The sequence below is a fragment of the Rhinichthys klamathensis genome, unplaced genomic scaffold (assembly GCF_029890125.1).
Source record: "Rhinichthys klamathensis goyatoka isolate OS25496 unplaced genomic scaffold, OSU_Roscu_1.1 h1tg000937l_1, whole genome shotgun sequence".
Lineage (NCBI taxonomy): Eukaryota > Metazoa > Chordata > Actinopteri > Cypriniformes > Leuciscidae > Rhinichthys > Rhinichthys klamathensis.
In genome coordinates, this window is record NW_026607265.1 from 218,757 (window position 1) to 237,036 (window position 18,280).

Below are 18,280 nucleotides of genomic sequence, written 5' to 3' on the forward strand. Positions count from 1 at the left end.
AGACAGTCAATTAATTATGCAAACAGAAACTGGGTTTCAGTCTTCTGTGAACTCTAAAGCGACCAACACAGTTGACAGCCTATATTTATTTGTATGACATCATCATCTGAAGGTATTGACATAAAACATATTTCCTCGAATTTCTAAAAACCAATCATTAAGCCGGATCGGACCAACGCCTCACATACACATGAATGGAATGTTTCTCTCATGACCTTGTTTAACCTCGTTGATTTGACCACAACTCGTTTTATCCAATCAGATACGAGAGATCCGTCACTCCTACCCGCGGGTTATTATTAACCCTTTGATGGATGGGAATTGTTTTGTTTGTAATATTAATGCATTTTTAAATTCAAATAAAGATGTAATGATATAATCGATTCATACTTATTTATTAAAGATTATCGAATGAGTGGTCAGAAATCTAAAAGTGTTCTACTCATTTAGAAAGTTTCTAGTTTTGCAGGCTTATCCTAGTGGCATAACAAATAACAGCATCTAATATATTTAGAACAAGAATTTTGATGCGAATATCACACTGGCTTGTATTGAAAAGGATGAGAATAAGCTTTACTGTTTTAAAACCCGAGCACATTTGCGTTGTTTCTTCAGGGCTCCAATCCGGAACGCAGAGATCCGTCAGTCTGGGGCAGTTGCTCCCACTCGGACTAGTTTACCATTCATCTCTCAGCAGCAATGGCAGCGCTCAGGACGGTGAGTTCAAAGATCAATTCACTTATCTTCGCCACCACATCTCCAAATCATTCTATCAATAATTAATGGCTCTGTAAACACACTCGACGTGTGTCGGGAGTATATTTAACAGAACTATATTAAGCAGATTTAAACTGCGGGTCATCGACGTTGCAAATCGACAACACTCAAGTTTCAATCATCACAAGTGCAGGAGGGATATTTTTAAGTGTTTGGTTTTATATTTAGGTTAAAACGTTTTTATTTTATTTTGTATTACTCTGAATTTCTGCTTTCAAATGTACCTGCAAATCGCGGGTGAACGCTTGCGCTATTAATGACTGCAGCTTAAATTCCACGTATTTCCGGATGCAGACTTAACATTCATTCAATGACATAACTATTATCTATTTATGTTGCCAGCATGTTTTTTTTAATTACTAGTATTTTAGAACTATGAGGCTGTATTTTTAATTTTACTTTCAATTTAACTATTTGTTAGACAGAGCTCTTGTAGCTATTAATTACAGTAGTAGTGACCCATATCTTTGTAGTTGATTATTCACGGGACATTAGTGTTCCTTTGCTTCTAGTCACTATCCAACAAGTAACTTTTACTGGTTCATATTTGCAAATAAAATCAATATGGATCTGTGATATATCTACTCATTTCCAACTAGTATGTAGTCCAGGTGCTGGTACCTATTCCTGTTTTACTTGAGACTTGCCATTAGGTGTTAGTTCTTATTCTTTAGTTACATTTAACTAAATGTTCAATCTTACTAGTTTTTTTATATTCAACTAAAAGGTTCTGACTAGTATTCATTACATATGTCGGGGTAAATATATGTTAACAAGTGAGATAAGAAATCATACTAACTGAATTAGATGGTACTCTCCAGATAGATACTAAGACATTTGTACTACTTTACTCAATAGTTAATACTAGTTATAATTGGGATACTAAATAGTGAGTCGTTTCAACTTTTACCTTTGGATTCTATCCACATTTCAATTTGTTACCAGTACCAGAGGTGTTATAGTTACTTGACCATACCTGGATAGTGGCTAGTAGCAAAGAAGTAAATGCTAATTTAATGAATGGTTATTTTTGTGAAGTTGAAAAAGATACTAGAAACTATTGGGTTACTTGCTATTAATTAAAATTAATACTAGTTGCAATAATATAGGCTAGTTTTTTTAGGAACTTCAACTAATGGTCAAGCATCTTTCCATAAGACGCATTGTTTGCCAAATTATGCACAGAGTTGAGAGAGTTTACCCAACAGACCGAGCAGCAAGCTATGGTGTAGCCATGCTACATTATTTATTAGGCAAACAAATGCCTAATAAAACATGCAAAGAAAACGAATTAGAAGAGGAGCTTACTGGTGTGTGTCTTAGTTTTAGAAAGCAATACTTTCTTTCACTTTGCTGATTCACTCAGGGGTTTTAGCTATTAAAAGCACGGTTATTGTGTGACCCAGCTGTCTCCTTGTGCATAAATACAGGTACATATACAGATGGTACATACTCAACCTTCACATCTCGTGAGGGCTAAACAGCAGCTGTCAAAAACAACACATGAAAGGAAATGGTTGAAGTCACACTCTGTTTCTGTGTTTTAAGGCACTAAATGGACGCTTTCTTCATCCTCTCTCCCTGTCATGTGGGTCGTTGCGGTTCGTCAGTTCCTCCTTCAAGGTATTAAAACAAACCTGTCAAGCCAGGTTCACGCACCACTTTTATTTCCATTCCACCAGCCTGGTTAGCCTGGGCCTCAGGTCTTGTGAATTTGTGCAATTGTTTCAGTTTTACCTCAGAGTCGGTAAAATCACATTTTTGGCAATGCAGATGTTTTCCAGACCTGTAAAGTTTTGCGGCTCATCCTGAGTTGTAGTTTCTGAAGTGTTAAGCAGGCCACGGTGTCACCTTGTGGGATCTGACGTCTCTTTTCTTTGTGCCTTTGCCCTCTTGCACGCTTTCTTTCTTCCTTTATTCTCACTGCAATTTAATTGAATTCAATTTCTATAAGAGCTTGACTGGCATGATGAATCCAGATTCATTTTTCAAATGCATGTGCAATCAATGATAATAAACACCTGTCCACATGCCCGCTGTACTCCCCCGCCCCTCTCTGTCTTTTCGTTTTCTCTCCCTCTTTTTCTGTCTTTCTCTCCATTTTTGTTTGTGTCAGGCTGCAGATCTTACTATAGAGAGGAACCCTGTACTGAAGCCAAAGCCGGACCCTTCGACCCTTGTGTTTGGCAAGCAGTTTTCAGACCACATGCTGACCATCAGTTGGTCTGCTGCAGGAGGATGGGAGACACCTCAGATCAAGCCTTTCCAGAATCTGTCCCTTCATCCTGCTTCCTCAGCCCTGCATTACTCCATAGAGGTAAGGGAGTGTGTGAATCACATGGTTCTTAGCATCTTTTTCTCATTTAGCCAAAAGCAACTTGGCTTTATTTTCCAACTCTGCTGTTTTTACCTGAATTCTGTCAGATGCTCTGCACCAAGACATGTACAAATTTAGAAATATAATGACTGCACAATTTTTTCCTCTATATTACAATTGCAATTAAGTTATAAATGTACTTATCTCATTTATTATTGTCTTCATTTATTTTTATTGTTTTGTGTGTGTGTTTATAATTCATAATCTTCTTTTTACACATTTTATAAAATATTATTGATTAATATATAGTTAATTATTCAGCTCAACAATGAAGGTTATATGCAGCACCGCTCAAAAGTTTGAGGTCAAAAATGAATACTTTTAATTCATCAAGGATGACTTTTATTTAAGTGACTTATATTTCAAATGCTGTTCTTTTGAACTTTCTATTCATTAAAAGAATCCTGAAAAAAAATTGTATCACATGTATCATCCTTTCCACAAAAAATGAATCTGCACACAAAAAAAAATCAACATTGATAATAATAAGAACTTTTATTAATAATTGAGTACCAACAATATTTATAATTATATTATATATATATATATATAGTCTGATCTTTTCTGTTCTTCTGTTTTATTCGCAGCTATTTGAGGGCATGAAGGCCTTCCGGGGAGTAGATAACCGTATCCGTCTCTTCAGACCTATGTTGAATATGGAGCGAATGTACCGGAGCTCTGAAAGGAGCTGCCTACCTGTTAGTCTTCATCTTATCCAATTAGGCATTTACAGACCTACTTTAGTTTATTGACTGATGCTCTTTGATATTATCACATTTCAAATGAGCCAATCTGTGGACTATATCTCTTTCCATCAACATATTTTCCCTGTCTGTCTTTTCTAGTTGTTTGATAAGGTCGAACTGGTTAAGTGTATCAATAAGCTGGTCGAGATCGACCAAGAATGGGTTCCTTACTCCACAGACGCCAGTCTGTACATCAGACCCACGTTTATAGGAACTGAAGTAAGAAACCTTAAATGTTCAAATATACACTCACCAGACACCTTATTAGGTACACCTGTTAATCAGCCAATCACATGGCAGTACATCAATGCATTTAAGCATGTAGAGATGGTCAAAACGATCTGCTGAAGTTCAAACTGAGCATTCAGAATGGAGAAGAAAGGTGACTTTGAATGTGGCATGGTTGTTGATACTAGATGGACTGGTCTGAGTATTTCAGAAACTGCTGATCTACTGGGATTTTCACGCACAACCATCTCTAGGGTTTGCAGAGAATGGTCCGAAAAAGAGAAAATATCCAGTGAGTGGCAGTTCTGTGGGCAAAAAATTCCCTTGTTGATGCCAGAGGAGAGAAGAGAATGGCCAAACTGGTTTGAGCTGATAGAAAGGCAACAGAAACTCAAATAACCACTCGTTACAACCGGGGTTTGCAGAAGAACGCAAACACATCGAACCTGATAGGCTACAGCAGCAGCAGATCACATCAGGTGCCACTCCTGTCAGCTAAGAACAGGAAACTGAGGCTACAATTCACACGGGCACACCAAAATTGGGCAAAAGAAGATTGGAAAAACATTGCCTGGCATCAACGGTTCAGGCTGCTGCTGGTGATGTAAGGGTGTGGGGGATATTTTCTTGACACACTTTGGGCTCCTTAGTACCAATTGAGCATTGTTTAAATGCCACAGCCTATCTGTGCACTGTTGCTGACCATGTCCATCCCTTTATGACCACAGTGGTCATCTTCTGATGGCTGCTTCCAGCGGGATATCGCGCCATGTCACAAAGCTCGAGTAATCTCAAACTTGTTTCTTGAACATGATAATGAATTCACTGTCACCAGATCTCAATCCAATAGAGCACCTTTGTGATGAGGTGGAACAGGAGATTCACATCATCTATGTGCAGCAATTGTGATGCTATCATGTCAATATGGAGCAAAATCTCTGAGGAATATTTCCAGCACCTTGTTAAATCTATGCCATGAGAAATAAGGCAGTTCTGAAGGCAAAATGGTGTCCAAACCAGAACTAGCAATGTGTACCTAATAAAGTGGCCAGTGAGTGTAATCTGTTGAATGATTTTGGTCTTTTCATTTTTAATTGTGACCATCCTTATTTTTTTCAGCCTTCTTTAGGTGTGTCTCGAGCTGGTCAGGCTTTGCTCTTTGTCATTATTGGACCCGTTGGACCTTATTTTGCAACTGGAGCCTTTAGTCCGGTGTCTTTGCTGGCAGATCCTCGATACGTTCGGGCCTGGAGGGGCGGCGTTGGAGAATACAAGATGGGAGGGTGAGTTTTCACAAAGACTTGGTCACATATATTCCTCATTAGCAAATGAGCATAAGCATACATTATACATAGTTGTACAACGTGAATAAAATGAAAATATTTTTCATTGATGGAAAAATGTTGGTGTTATTTTTTTGGTGTTAATAAAACACATTTGCCTAATTAACCCTGCTAATTTATTTAATTATTATTTTTGGTCACAATTTATATTAGGTGTTTTTAACAACTATGTACTTGGCTACTTGCATTAAAAAAAATGTAAGGCACAATGTAATTATTGTGTTCATGTTGTACAGCAAAACACTTTTGCTGCTATTGAGACAGGTTTGGTGGTATGGCAGATTTAAGGGGTAAGGAAAGGGTCAACAGTGTGTTAGTACATAGCAGTTTTATATTAAGACACTTAATATAAAGTGGGACCTTTATATTTGTCACTGAACTTTTTGAAACCATTTTCTCTGGTTTGTACTATTTCTACTATTATTGAATGAGCATTATTGAAAAGCATTTCAAATGTTACTTCTCTGCATTAAACTTGTATCCAGTTTCCCGTTGTTGCAGGAATAGTGAGGCATTTTCTCGATTGTTTAAATGGTGAAGTCATGAATTGCAGAAGAGCAGTTACACTTCGGCTGGAGATTATTTGTTTGTCACACTCCATTGCCCTTTGAATGCTTCAAAGTAAATGTTGTTGTTTTGCACCAATGTGGAGTCCTATGAGTAGATGTTCACATTTAGGTCATTCAGAGAATTTCAGCCTTGCACAGGCTGCATTAAGCTAGTCATGTGCTTATGTGGATTGTTGTAAATCCTCAGCGGTTTTCTGACCCTTCACACTAATACAGCTCTGGCTTCTGTTTATATTCTGTATCTGTCTCAACTCTCTTATCAGTCCTTGTCTCACTGTCCCATTAAGTATTTGAAGTCCACTTTAGCAAAGCTTTTTGCTGCTGTCCCGTAGTGTTCAGATAATGTGTAGACAGCATATGTCTGTTTATATTATGAATCAGTGTTTTCACTCTTTGTTATAAACTTCTTCCTTTTCAAATGTTTGGTTTAAACATACTAACCCATTGTTTTTGTGCCCTGAATGCAGCTCTGTAATTGTGGCTTTATGTTTTCCAGTAACTACGGACCGACAATCGCCGTTCAGAGCGAGGCGGCCAGGCAGGGCTGCCAGCAGGTCCTCTGGCTGTACGGAGACAATGAGGAGATCACTGAGGTCGGAACCATGAATCTCTTCATCTACTGGACCACAGAGAAAGGAGGTGAGTAGCTTCTACAGGGTTTCTGAAGGTCTTAAAAAGTCTTAATTCACCCTTACACAAATTAAAGGGATAGTTCACCCAAAAATGAAAATTAGCCCATGATTTACTCACCCTCAAGCCATCCTAGCTGTATATGACATTCTTCTTTCAGACATATACAATCTGAGTTATGTAAAAAAATGTCCTGGCTCTTATATAAAGTGGCTTTATAATGGCAGTGAACGGCCGTTTCTGTTTTGAAGTCCATAAAAGTCCATCCATCATATCTATCCATCATAAAAGTAATCCACTCCGTGGGTTAATAAAGGCCTTCTGAAGTGAAGCGATGAGTTTGTGTATGAAAAATATCCATATTTAACTCGCTACAAAGTAAAATTCTAGCTTCCATCCAAACGGCCATACGCAGTCTACTTACGCCTAAAGCGCAACTTGTGACGTCGGAAGTAGCGTAAATATCAGCAGTACGTCGCATTACTCGCATAAGTTTTCTGTTTAGGGGTAGGTTTAATGCAGCGTTTCTCAAAGTGTGGGGCGCGCCCCACTGGTGGGGAATAGAAACATGACAAGTGGGGCGCGACAAACGGGAGAAAATGTGGTCATTTTTGTGCCCATCTCTATTAATTCCTTTATTTATTGAGCATAAACTCAAAACAAAACAACGACACATTTAAATGGAAGCCTTACTTAACCTTTTCACACGTAAGTTTAAACGTTTTTAGAGGCGCCTGTTATTTAGATCATATCCCTTTATGGTTTCCATGGTGACGCGTCATTGCTTGTCACACCGCAGCCACAATAGCGCTGAATGACTGATTATCTGCTTTTATTTCACAAATGTGTTGGCTATAGCAGGAAATATCTGATATTCCGATTGTCAAATATGAGCAAGTGGATGTGTTTTGTTGTTTAAACACCTTAGTTGAGCTATACGCGATGGGCGTTAGTTTATGCCGGATTTTAGAGAATCGGATCTGTTGGATTTAACAAACGTCAATTTATCCACTTCTCCCGAAATGAAAGTATGAAAGTAAGTGGCTGGTGAACTGAGAGAAGCATAGAGTAAACTTGAAATTTACTTACACGATGTGTATTTGATATGAATAATACGTGTCATCTAATTATAATGGAAATAATTATTATTCCCGCTTCCATAGACATAAGTGTGTATTTGACAAACTCTAAATGTATTGCTTTTTTAATAACTTACTTATGTGAATTTAAATGTCTGAAACCTAAAATAAACATTATGTGGTTGAAAACACTGAATAGTTGTGATGTCAAGCGGTGAGCGGCGATTTTCTGGTTCAGAAAATATGTGTAGCCTACTAAAAAACAGGCTCATTGCAGACATTAAATTAGTTAATCACTTAATTTTTAACTTTCAAAGTGCACCATATTTATGAATTTATCTTTAAAACGTACAAACTTTTCTTCCGGGGGAGCATGCCCCCGGACCCCCCTAGGGGTGCAGAGCTCCACACCACACACAAAATACTGTGGGAAACACAGTAGCTTATATGATAGTCTTCGAAAAATACAAAATACAATTATTATTATAAAAATACCTAAAATACGTACATTATTAGGATTTTACCACCTCCGCCTCGTTTTGAGCCAGGAAAGATTTTTATTATTCTTTTTCAATTTTGTTTGTTCTTTTTGGATGCAGTTTGCGAAGTGACAAAATAAAGCAAAGCACATCTAGTCCACACTTTTATTTTCTCCGTTTCTGAATTTGATGTTATCAGAGGCAAAATACAAACACAATTGCATTATTATTTTTATCTACTGTCATGTTTATGTTTTTAAAATGTCATGTTAATAAAATACATTTTAACTTAAAGCTTAGTTTATTAACATTTTGTTGGGGCGATTGCATGAGGACAGGTGGGGCACGAACCCTTCTCTACCTTCAAAGTGGGGAATGGCAGAAAAAGTTTGAGAAACACTGGTTTAATGTAAGGGGATAGAATATACAGGTTGTACAGTATAAAGACTATTATGCCTATGGAGAGTCCCTGTAAACCGTGTGTGTATGTGTAAAAATACCTTACAGGGTTTCTGCAGTTCCTGTCAGAGATAGCAGGAAATTAAGATATGCAGGCCCAGAAAAGTCTTGAAAATGAATAATCTCTATGTCTAATTATATTCATTATAGAAATTATAACTTAAGTTGTGCTCTTCTCTAAAATATTTACTTGGCTAGAACTTGTTCTTTGTTTGTTTAAAATCTGTGTTTTTTTTTTCTATCCTTATTCGATAATCATGAAGGAATGGAAAATATATGGAAATAAATGTATCAAAAGGTGTGGGAGCCCTGAAGAGACAAAAAAAAAGCAAGTGTTAAAAATCACAATGGATATTGCTTTTGGTTCATATCTCACTCTCAGAATAGCCAGGTCAATTCAAGTGCATTGCATTGTGGGATACAGTTTCTCATGCAGTGAGCCCTGCTGTATATTTTGGCAAGATGTTCATTTAGTTTATAGTTCAGTATTCCATGTGGAATGATGATGCTTGTCTCCCCCTGCTGGCGATATGTACTAATGTATCTCAATCTATTTGTGGACATTTATGTGTCTTTGTAGAGAAAGAGCTTGTCACCCCTCCACTTGATGGCGTCATTCTTCCAGGAGTCACCAGGCAGGCGCTGCTGGACCTCGCAAGAGAATGGGTGAGAGAAAGAGAAATATGAAATGCTAATGGAAAATGCTGAAGAAAAAGTGAAATGGAGAGTTGCTTACAAGTGAAAGGGATTTTGAGCAGGGAAGGAAGATTAGATCTATCTATTTATCTATCTGTCTGTCTATTATATATATATTAGCAAAAAGTTTGCTTGATTAAAGAACTATTTGTACGCTAATAACAATGTCAATGATATGACAATGACACATTAAGGACATGTGCCATGCTAACACCATGCTATTCTTTTTAGTACCATACCATAGTATATGAACGGAGTTGGGAGCCCTTTTTTGACCAAAGAACAATTCTTTTTCATTTTTGGTTAATGCATTTTTACAAAAGAGCCACAGCAAAAAAAAATTATATATATATATATATATATATATATATATATATATATATATATATATATATATATATATATATATATATAAATATTATTTTTAAAAAGTTTTGTTCAATACCATTTCAATACTAGTAACTTTTTATTTCAGGTCCATAGACAACTAAAAACAAACAAATATACAACAAATAATAGAGTTGCAATATGGAATTAATTGTGCATGGCTTTTTGTTGGTAAAGAGTGCGAGACCTGGTGAGACGTGTTTTTTGTCAAAGAGCCAGGTGTGGCTCACGAGTCAGTTTCCCAACAGCTGGTATATGACTATGGTAATCGTTCCATAGCATGTTATTTAATTTATCAAGTACCAAGATGTCTGTTTGCCATACCTGTATCATGATTCCACCACAGTAGGTTTTGTAACGGTTGTGTGTGTTTTTTAGGGGGACTTCAAAGTGACAGAGCGCCAAGTATTAATGCAGGATCTGATAGGCGCTTTAGATGATGGACGGGTTCTGGAGGTGTTCGGTTCTGGTACTGCTTGTGTGGTGTGTCCAGTTGGCAGTCTGCTCTACAGAGGAAAGGTAACAGGAAATGCACACTTCGGCTCTCTAATGCAAATGTCCATTGAATGCATTTTTACAGCTTAATAAAAATTATGATAATTTATTTGTACTTAAGAGGAAATTTGTTTCCACCGCAGATGCGTACATAACATGACACAAAACATGTTAACTTATCAACTTATCATAACACAATCAAAACAATCAGACATATCACATATCACAAAAAAAAGAAAGGAAAAGTGAAAGCATAAGATGACGCATCAATGGCCGATTTCCTATGTATTTAAAGCTCGTATAGCTACAGGAACAAAACTCTTACTACACATGGGTAAACTATACCTACGGCCAGAAGGAAGGGGAATGAAATATTGATAGACGGGGTGGTTTAGGTCATTTAAGATTTTATGTGCGTTACAGAGCGTGAATGTAAAGACACTGCCCGATAAATTAGGGATACCAATAATTTTACTAGATAAATATGTTATCTTTTGGCAGATTGGTAACTGTTAACATACGAAAGAAACAAATGGCACCATACATTAGAACTGTCTATATATACTATATATATATATATACACTAATACTGTGATACAAAAGAAGACGACAGCGAGGCGGAACAGACAAGTGTCTAAGTTTACGAATAACTGTCAGTCTCTGTTGACAGCACTTGTAAACACCTGGAGTGCTTCTCAATATCCCTCCTCGTTTCCTCGCTCCTCCATCCTCCATCCTCCATACTACAACCCGGAAACTGATCGAGCTCAGCCATCTCAATTCTCTAATTGCACCACGAGGAGGAGAGGAACGAGGAGTGAGGAAGCTTTCAGAGGAGTTATGAGCGAGGATACACTGGTGTATCCTTTGCAGAAGTGTTTTATCGACTAAACGTGACGCACGTATTCATTCTCCTCCCCCTTCACGTCGGTCACAATCATTTTAATTTATACTTTACCTTTGCCGTTTATATAAACCACACATCTCACATATTTCAACAGGGTATCTTGCTTTATTATTATTTATTATGAATTTCTTAAAAAAACAAACTTTAACAACATATGGGCAGATCCTTTGAGCGCAGCTGATGAGCGTCATCAGTGAAGTATGAAGTGATGCTCGAGTGATCAAGTATTCCAATATATAAAAAAGCTTTCATTCGATTCCTCCGTCCTCCTTTTCTTTCCTCGCAGCCTTCCCTCGCATCCTACAAAGGGTGGAGCTGAGACATGAGGAAAGGAAACGAGGATGCACCAATAAGAATTGAGAAGCACCCCTAGAGTGTGCTGGTTGAAGTGAAATATATTACTACATTTATTGAAAACCTTTTTTTTTTAGACCTACCAAATTCCTACAATGAAGAACGGTCCAGACCTGGCCAAGAGATTCCATAAGGAGCTCACTGACATCCAGGTAAAATCCTGTTACTTTTGGAATTACTCTTGAATTCATAATAAGTTCATAATTTTCCTTTTCCATCCTAAACTTCTGCTCTGTTTCTCCATGTACAGTATGGGCGCACTCAGAAGGACTGGGCACCGCTGGTCGTCTAACTGATCTCATGCAGGTTTCGTGTCTAAAACCTCTCATCTCACGTGTTTGTGTGGACTAAATTGACAGGGGTGTTATTCTACAGTAACAACAACCTTTCTAAATGGAAAACCACCTATTAAATATATAGTCTTTCCAAATGACTTTACATCCTGCTTGCACTAGAAATCGTCCTTAAACCTGTCGAGCACAAGCGTCATAAGCCATATACAAGTAGCTCTAGGTACAAAGGCACAAGCAAATATGTTCTCCTTGATGTAGTTGCTGGTCCTGTCTTTAAGGTTGTCTTTTGTTTTTCCAACCAGTCGTGTTCGCCATTTCCTAAAATAGCTGAAAACGTAACTATCAACATTTAAAATTGTATATTGAGGGGTAAGAAATCAGGCAGTTGAGAAGGATCAGACTTCAGCACATATTGATTTTAATGTAAATGTTCATTCGCTGAGGCTGCTTGTTTATTTTGTGTAATGTAAGAGAACGTACTGTCATGCTTTTCTTACTATCAAGGGGACATGCATTTATTCATTTTGCTTCAATTTAAACCGTTCTGTTTTCTTTTAAAATACACTAAATTGGTCTTCTTATGTCCAAAATGTAAAGAAACTGTAAATTATTGTATATGTTTATCTAGAGGAGGATGCTACTTCAAGGACAATATATTATCACCAGATTTAGATGATTTAAAACCGTGAGCTGAACTTATGCACGCACAAAGGGCTTCAGGACAGCCCAGACATAGCAGCTCTTAGAGACCACTAGAAAAATGTTGATGTGATAATCGTAGGTGATCATCACTAGGCTGTGTGTGTTGACTATATGATATCTGGTACAGCAATGTGACCTTTACATGTGTGTTAAATATGTAATGTTTGCTGAACATGTAGAATTGATTGGTTTTAACTTATTTCTGGTGTCGTTTTAGTGGTTATGGCTAGAATACACATCGGCTGTCTTTTTTTTATTCTTTGTGAACACCCTCTTATTTCATTTTTTTTGTCGTCTTCATTTTAAACTTGCATTTTAATCCGTGCACTCCACATCTCTCTTCTAAGTGCCTGATGGAGTTGGCTGTTACTTCGTCTCTTGAGTTATCTTATACATTTATCATTACTGTGCTGAGGGGGCTGCTGTTGTGTTCATGGTTGGTTTGTTTTGGTGGTTTTTGGGGGAGATGTCTTTACTTTTCCTGTTACTGTATTTTTACAAATAAACTCCATTTGCGTCCAAAGTATAACATGCCTATTGCTTCAACCACCTACAAATATTTGTTTCTGCAGGTCTAGTTTGCTTTCATGCGTGGTTTCATAAATTATTTTGTCGCTGTAAAAATGTCCTGCACACATTAGTGACTGAATGTCACTTGTCAAGAACATGTCTGATTTATATTTTATCCCAAGTTACACTTTATTTCGATGGTCCACTTTAGACTTTCTATTAACTAGTAACTTTGCAACTGCATGTCAACCTGATGTCAACTAACTCTAGTAGACTGTCAGGTTAGAGTTAGTAGAATAAGTTGACGTGTACTTGCAAAGTTACTTACTGTCATGTCTGTGGAGGGAGCATCAAAATAAAGTGTTAGCAAATATTAAGCAGACAATCACTAACACTCTAATGATTGGTAGTTGACATGTAGGTGCAAAGTTACCGAAAAATAGTGTTAGCGAAAAATATTTTGTTTTAAGTAACATTACGATTTTTTTGTTAAATTTTTTTTCTGTGACAAATAAGCACATTTCTGACAACATTTCTCATTACTGTAATGCCAACAAAATATGGATTTATTTAAATGGTAAAATATGAATACTTCATGGTAGTATTTGTGAGACTGACTTTTTATCTTATTGTAATATAAAATTGAAATGTATTTTCTTAATAGCTTCTTAATCTTATTAGATATAATCACTATAAGTAAATGACAAATTATAAAAAAACATTTTATTACAGTAATGAGAATGAACTGTGAGAAAAAAAATCTAAACAAAATAAGATTGTGTCATGTAAAAGAAAAAAATGGTCTTAATTGCGCAGAATATAATTTCTATTTTCTTTTTTGTTTTGGGTTTGGTTTCAATAGGTTCCTATTACTGTATCATAAGCATCACAATGATGGTTTTGTCACATTTATTTAAGATTTTGTTGTTTTCACATAAATAGCAATAGTTTGTGATTCAGATTAACCCATACAACTCAATCTGACAACATTTGTATCATCAAAAGACAAAGAATACAACTAAGGATTGTAAATAAGAAAAAAATTGTATCCATGGAGTATGTTATTATATAATGTATAGACTATAAAGGATTATGAAGTACATATTAGATCCATACTCTGTCTTGAGTCCCAAATCAAAGTTCATAAAGAGTTTCATATAGTCTATTATGAATAAATTCTCTATTTTGTCATCTACTGGCAGCATTAGATCTCTGGGCTGTAGAGGTTTATTAGCTTTCTCACTCGGTCTGGCTGTCTTTAGGAGAGTCTTCTTCAAACAAAGCCAGGGTGGTGTGGCCCAGAGGGTTGTAGAGGATGCCTTCCACCTCTCCTCCACCATTGGTTGTCTTCTGGAAGTGGATCTCCAGGTTGTCCTGTAGGTTGTCTTTCTCCATGATGTCAGGGATGCCCGTAAGCAGCACTGTGCGCATGCAATCGGAGTTACAGATCTGAGAGGGAGCAACAGTCAGTTTACATCATTATCAACACCGGTATTAACAGTTTTAAAGTATCGTGACATACCTTCATCTGTGAAATCTCGCCATTGAGGAATGGAGTGACCTTCACCTTGTACTTCTTCCTACCAAAATCTACCTCATGATCCTGTTTGTCTGAGAGACGTTTGGCAACTGAAGACAAATGAGAAACAAATAGAAGAATTAGAAAAACACTTCTAGCATCTTGTGCGGAGATATGTCGGATTGCATGAATTTGGTTAACGTACTATTATCATCTACGAAGGTAATGACCACAGTGCCAGAGTCATGCAGCATGTCTGTGTCCTCCACCTCGCCGCCTCCGTTCTTCTTCTTAGAAAAATAGATATCCAGTTTGTCCAGTGCTCTGTCCTCAGGTTCTTCATTTGGCAGGTTAGAGACCAGGATTCTGCGTGGGCACACCTGTGTTTCCATCTAACAGATGGAGAGAGAAAGAGTAAGACGTTTTATGTCATGATATTCCATAGCAACACAATGCAGTCCATAATATACATACAATCCATGTAGGTAAACAGAAGTCAGCTTGTCTCCATTACCTCAACATAATCAGGTACCAGGAACTGAATGGGTTTAGCCTGCACAGTGATGGCACAGTCCCCAAGCTCCACCTTATGCTGCTTCTGGCTCAAGATTTTCTGAGCCACTAAAGATACAGGATCAGAAGAGATTTGAATGAAGGAAGAGAAGTTAATAAACAATAATCCACAAAAGCCTGTGTATTACAGTGATTTAAAAAAAAATGTCTCAGTGTTTTGTGTTTTGGTCATGCAATGAACACTTAAAAAAATTGCTGCTATACATTTTTTAGTACAGTCACCATGTGTTGGTTTAAATTATTGTTTAAGTCATTTCAACTTAAATTGCATTTAACTGACTTAAAAAATGAGTTGAATCTACTATAACTTAAAAAGTTGAAAATCAAACTTATTTTGATGAGTTAAAGCAATGTAAAAACATGTTGTTATAACTTATTGATCTTTTTTTTTTTTATAGTGAATACTTTAAAACAATAATAAAAACAACTGTTTGTTTCTCTTTTTTCTTCTTTGAAGAACTAAGAGTGACCATTTATTAAAATAAGTTTTAAAAATAAAGATATGGTTGGGGGCCTTCGAATATTGTTGTGGACAATTAAGTCAAAAAGGTTATTCAGTTGTTCAGTGTTTTTTCAGACCCCATTGACTTTCATTGTATGGTCAAAAACACTAGAAAAATTACTTAAAATATCTTATTTTGTGTTGTGTTTATTTTGTGAAAGAAAATCATACAGGTTTGGAATGACGTTGCGTAAATGAGTAGAAATTCTTAATTACAGTTTAACTGTGATGATGCTACATACCATCCTCTTCCTCAAAGGTGATCAATGCTGTTCCACCCTCCATCGGATAAACTATACGGGAATTCACATCGAAACTCACAGCATGCGCACCCTCTTTTGTCTTTCCTTGAAAAACAACTCTCCTCTCAGGCACCGCTGTAGAGATCTGTGGAGTCAACGTACAGTCGTGTTAATCTCACAGTTGATGCATTTGAGATTTTAGGGTCAAATGTATATGAATATAAAGGAAAATATAGAAAATGTTTAGAATACTAGTCAAAATAATTTTGTGAATATATTTTATATATTTTGACACTGTAAACCTCAGTTTGTTTTTTCAGACTGCTGTTTTTACGGTCCAGGCTTTGCAACTCCTCCTTCATTTTCATGATGTCCATCTGTAGCCTGCTTTGCTCCTCCTGTATAATACTGCATTTCTCCTGCACACAGAGGAACCCATTAACGAACTAATATAGGCTAGGCTATATTATGTGTATATCTTATAATACAGACCTTCTCTTTCTGAATTGTCTTAGTACATTTCTTGGTTTCTTCCTCAATTGACACTTTCCTCTCCTCAGCTCGTTGTCTAAATTCCTTGGCAAAGTTTTTGTTCATATCAATGCCATCTTTCAGTAATTTTTGATCCTTCAATAACGCTTCATGTATTTTCTGCGGACAGAATGGACATAATGGTTAATGCCTTGAATTTTGGTTGACAGGTATCCAGCTTAACAAGCCACTCACAAACCTTGCATTTTTGGATCTCCTTCTGTTTACTGTCCAAAGAATCACCGTCCATAACAAGAGAGAAATCCTGAGTTGAGAGACAAGACAAACAGGGTCAATGTACTAAATACAGAATCAAATGCAAAACAAACAACAACAAAAAAACCTTTGTCAGATCACTTCCTTTACCTCAGTAGACATTTCTACCAACGCAAGAACCTGTGACCAAACAGAAAGCACGGTTACCCAAGAAGACAGAAGAAGATCATTCTTTATAAACTATGTGATTCTTAAAATATAGAAAATATAGAATTTTTTTCCGTCCGAACTCAGCTATTCCAGTTTATAAACTATAAACTGTAGTTACTAAAGCTTTAGTATGACTCATGAAACTCAACAGCAAGACGAGTTGTTGACGTCGCAAAAAAGCGCTATGAAACAAACAGGAAAATACACCTTTTTTACTTATTTGGTTTGTTTTCTTCATTCTTTTTTTTTTAAATTGAATTATGCTGACATTAAACACTTTCACGTCACTGCGTCTGTCGCGACTACCTTTTTAACAACGACAAAACATCGTACAATAAACGAGTTGAGTGACCTATATTCGGTAAAACCATTCTACCCTACTTTTTTGTTGTGTAGCCCAATTATAACTCATTTTGCAAGGCTAATTATAAATAAACAGATAAGACAACACACATACCGTGATGAAGTAGTAGAGAGCAGTTTCGCTTTCGTTTCAGGTAGGCTATAAGGGCGGCTTTCCGAGTAATCAATATTCGCAAGGGGGTGGTGTTGATCACATACATTTAACGTATATTTATTGCAACAGTGTGCCAGTATACGTTATTATTATATATTTAGGACTGCCTATCAAAGTTTTGTGCCATAAATCTAGCTAATTTTTGTTGATAATTAGTGATAGAGACAAAATTTGGGATTTTCTATCTGATTACAACAACAACAACAAAAAATTGCAGGCTACAAGAAAATAAAAGTTCAGGTAGTGCCAGAGTTGCTAAATGAAAGTTTTTAAAACTTCATCTTAAATAGAAAATGTACATCATTCAGCATAGCCTACGTTTTATTCAGTGTGACTAGGCTACAAATGATAACAACCACAGATAATCACTCTGTAAGAACACAGGCTTGATATTACCCTCATTAGTAACTGGATACTGCTGGATTTCTTAACAAATAGGCTACAGTGTCAGAATTCATAACCTCTCATCCTCCACCATTATTTTTAATAACGGCTCCCCCCAGCGCTGTGTCTTGAGCCCCCTTCTGTACACTTTCTTATTGCACAGCCACGTGTTCGAGCCATAGACTGTATAAGGTTTGAGCACTCGTATTACGTTCGCAGACGATATAGGCCTACAGTTGTGGTGGGTTTCATTTCCAACAATGAGTCAAAGTACAGACAGAAGGTGAAACGAATGGAGGTTTGGTGCAGAGCAAATAACCAATGCAATAATGTGAAAAAACAAAAGAGATGATTGTGGATTTTAGGAAGGGAGGTATCATCCCTCCTCTATAGACATCGGAGGAGTAGCCGTTGAGTTGGTCTCCCAGCTTCAAATAGGAGTGCATTTCATTGATGAGCTCACCTGGAGTAACAATGGCCAGTCTGATAAAGAAGGCCCATAAACGACTTCAAAAAACGAAATAAACGAAAGCAAAAAATAAAGCATGCTGGCCT

General features: G+C 36.8%; 2 protein-coding genes across 2 annotated transcripts; one reads left to right on the top strand and one right to left on the bottom strand.

The window, feature by feature from the left end:
- Positions 1–506: 506 nt before the first annotated feature.
- Positions 507–13,044, top strand: bcat2 (branched chain amino-acid transaminase 2, mitochondrial). The gene is made up of 11 exons (XM_056244184.1): positions 507–717; positions 2,326–2,400; positions 2,894–3,094; positions 3,742–3,852; positions 4,000–4,119; positions 5,248–5,411; positions 6,537–6,679; positions 9,268–9,353; positions 10,149–10,289; positions 11,604–11,678; positions 11,777–13,044. The coding sequence occupies exons 1-11, from the start codon at positions 700–702 to the stop codon at positions 11,816–11,818; spliced, it is 1,176 nt and encodes a 391-aa protein (XP_056100159.1). The 5' UTR covers positions 507–699; the 3' UTR covers positions 11,819–13,044.
- An 804-nt stretch (positions 13,045–13,848) lies between these two features.
- On the bottom strand, positions 13,849–17,298 carry ifi35 (interferon-induced protein 35). Its single transcript, XM_056244186.1, has 10 exons — positions 17,282–17,298; positions 16,765–16,794; positions 16,598–16,663; positions 16,360–16,518; positions 16,170–16,286; positions 15,868–16,012; positions 15,065–15,171; positions 14,756–14,942; positions 14,554–14,660; positions 13,849–14,480 (listed from the first exon to the last, which is right to left on the bottom strand). Exons 2-10 carry the CDS (start codon positions 16,774–16,776, stop codon positions 14,271–14,273), a joined length of 1,110 nt encoding a protein of 369 aa, XP_056100161.1. The 5' UTR covers positions 16,777–16,794; positions 17,282–17,298; the 3' UTR covers positions 13,849–14,270.
- Positions 17,299–18,280: the final 982 nt, after the last annotated feature.

What these genes read in the sequence shown, in the direction of transcription:
- ifi35 (XM_056244186.1), bottom strand. An exon ending in AGGAGATCCAAAAATGCAAG is followed by an intron (nt 16,519 to 16,597) that starts GTTTGTGAGTGG and finishes TTCTGTCCGCAG; the next exon opens with AAAATACATGAAGCGTTATT. An exon ending in AGACAATTCAGAAAGAGAAG is followed by an intron (nt 16,287 to 16,359) that starts GTCTGTATTATA and finishes CTCTGTGTGCAG; the next exon opens with GAGAAATGCAGTATTATACA.
- bcat2 (XM_056244184.1), top strand. An exon ending in TCGTCAGTTCCTCCTTCAAG is followed by an intron (nt 2,401 to 2,893) that starts GTATTAAAACAA and finishes TGTTTGTGTCAG; the next exon opens with GCTGCAGATCTTACTATAGA. An exon ending in CCACGTTTATAGGAACTGAA is followed by an intron (nt 4,120 to 5,247) that starts GTAAGAAACCTT and finishes TATTTTTTTCAG; the next exon opens with CCTTCTTTAGGTGTGTCTCG.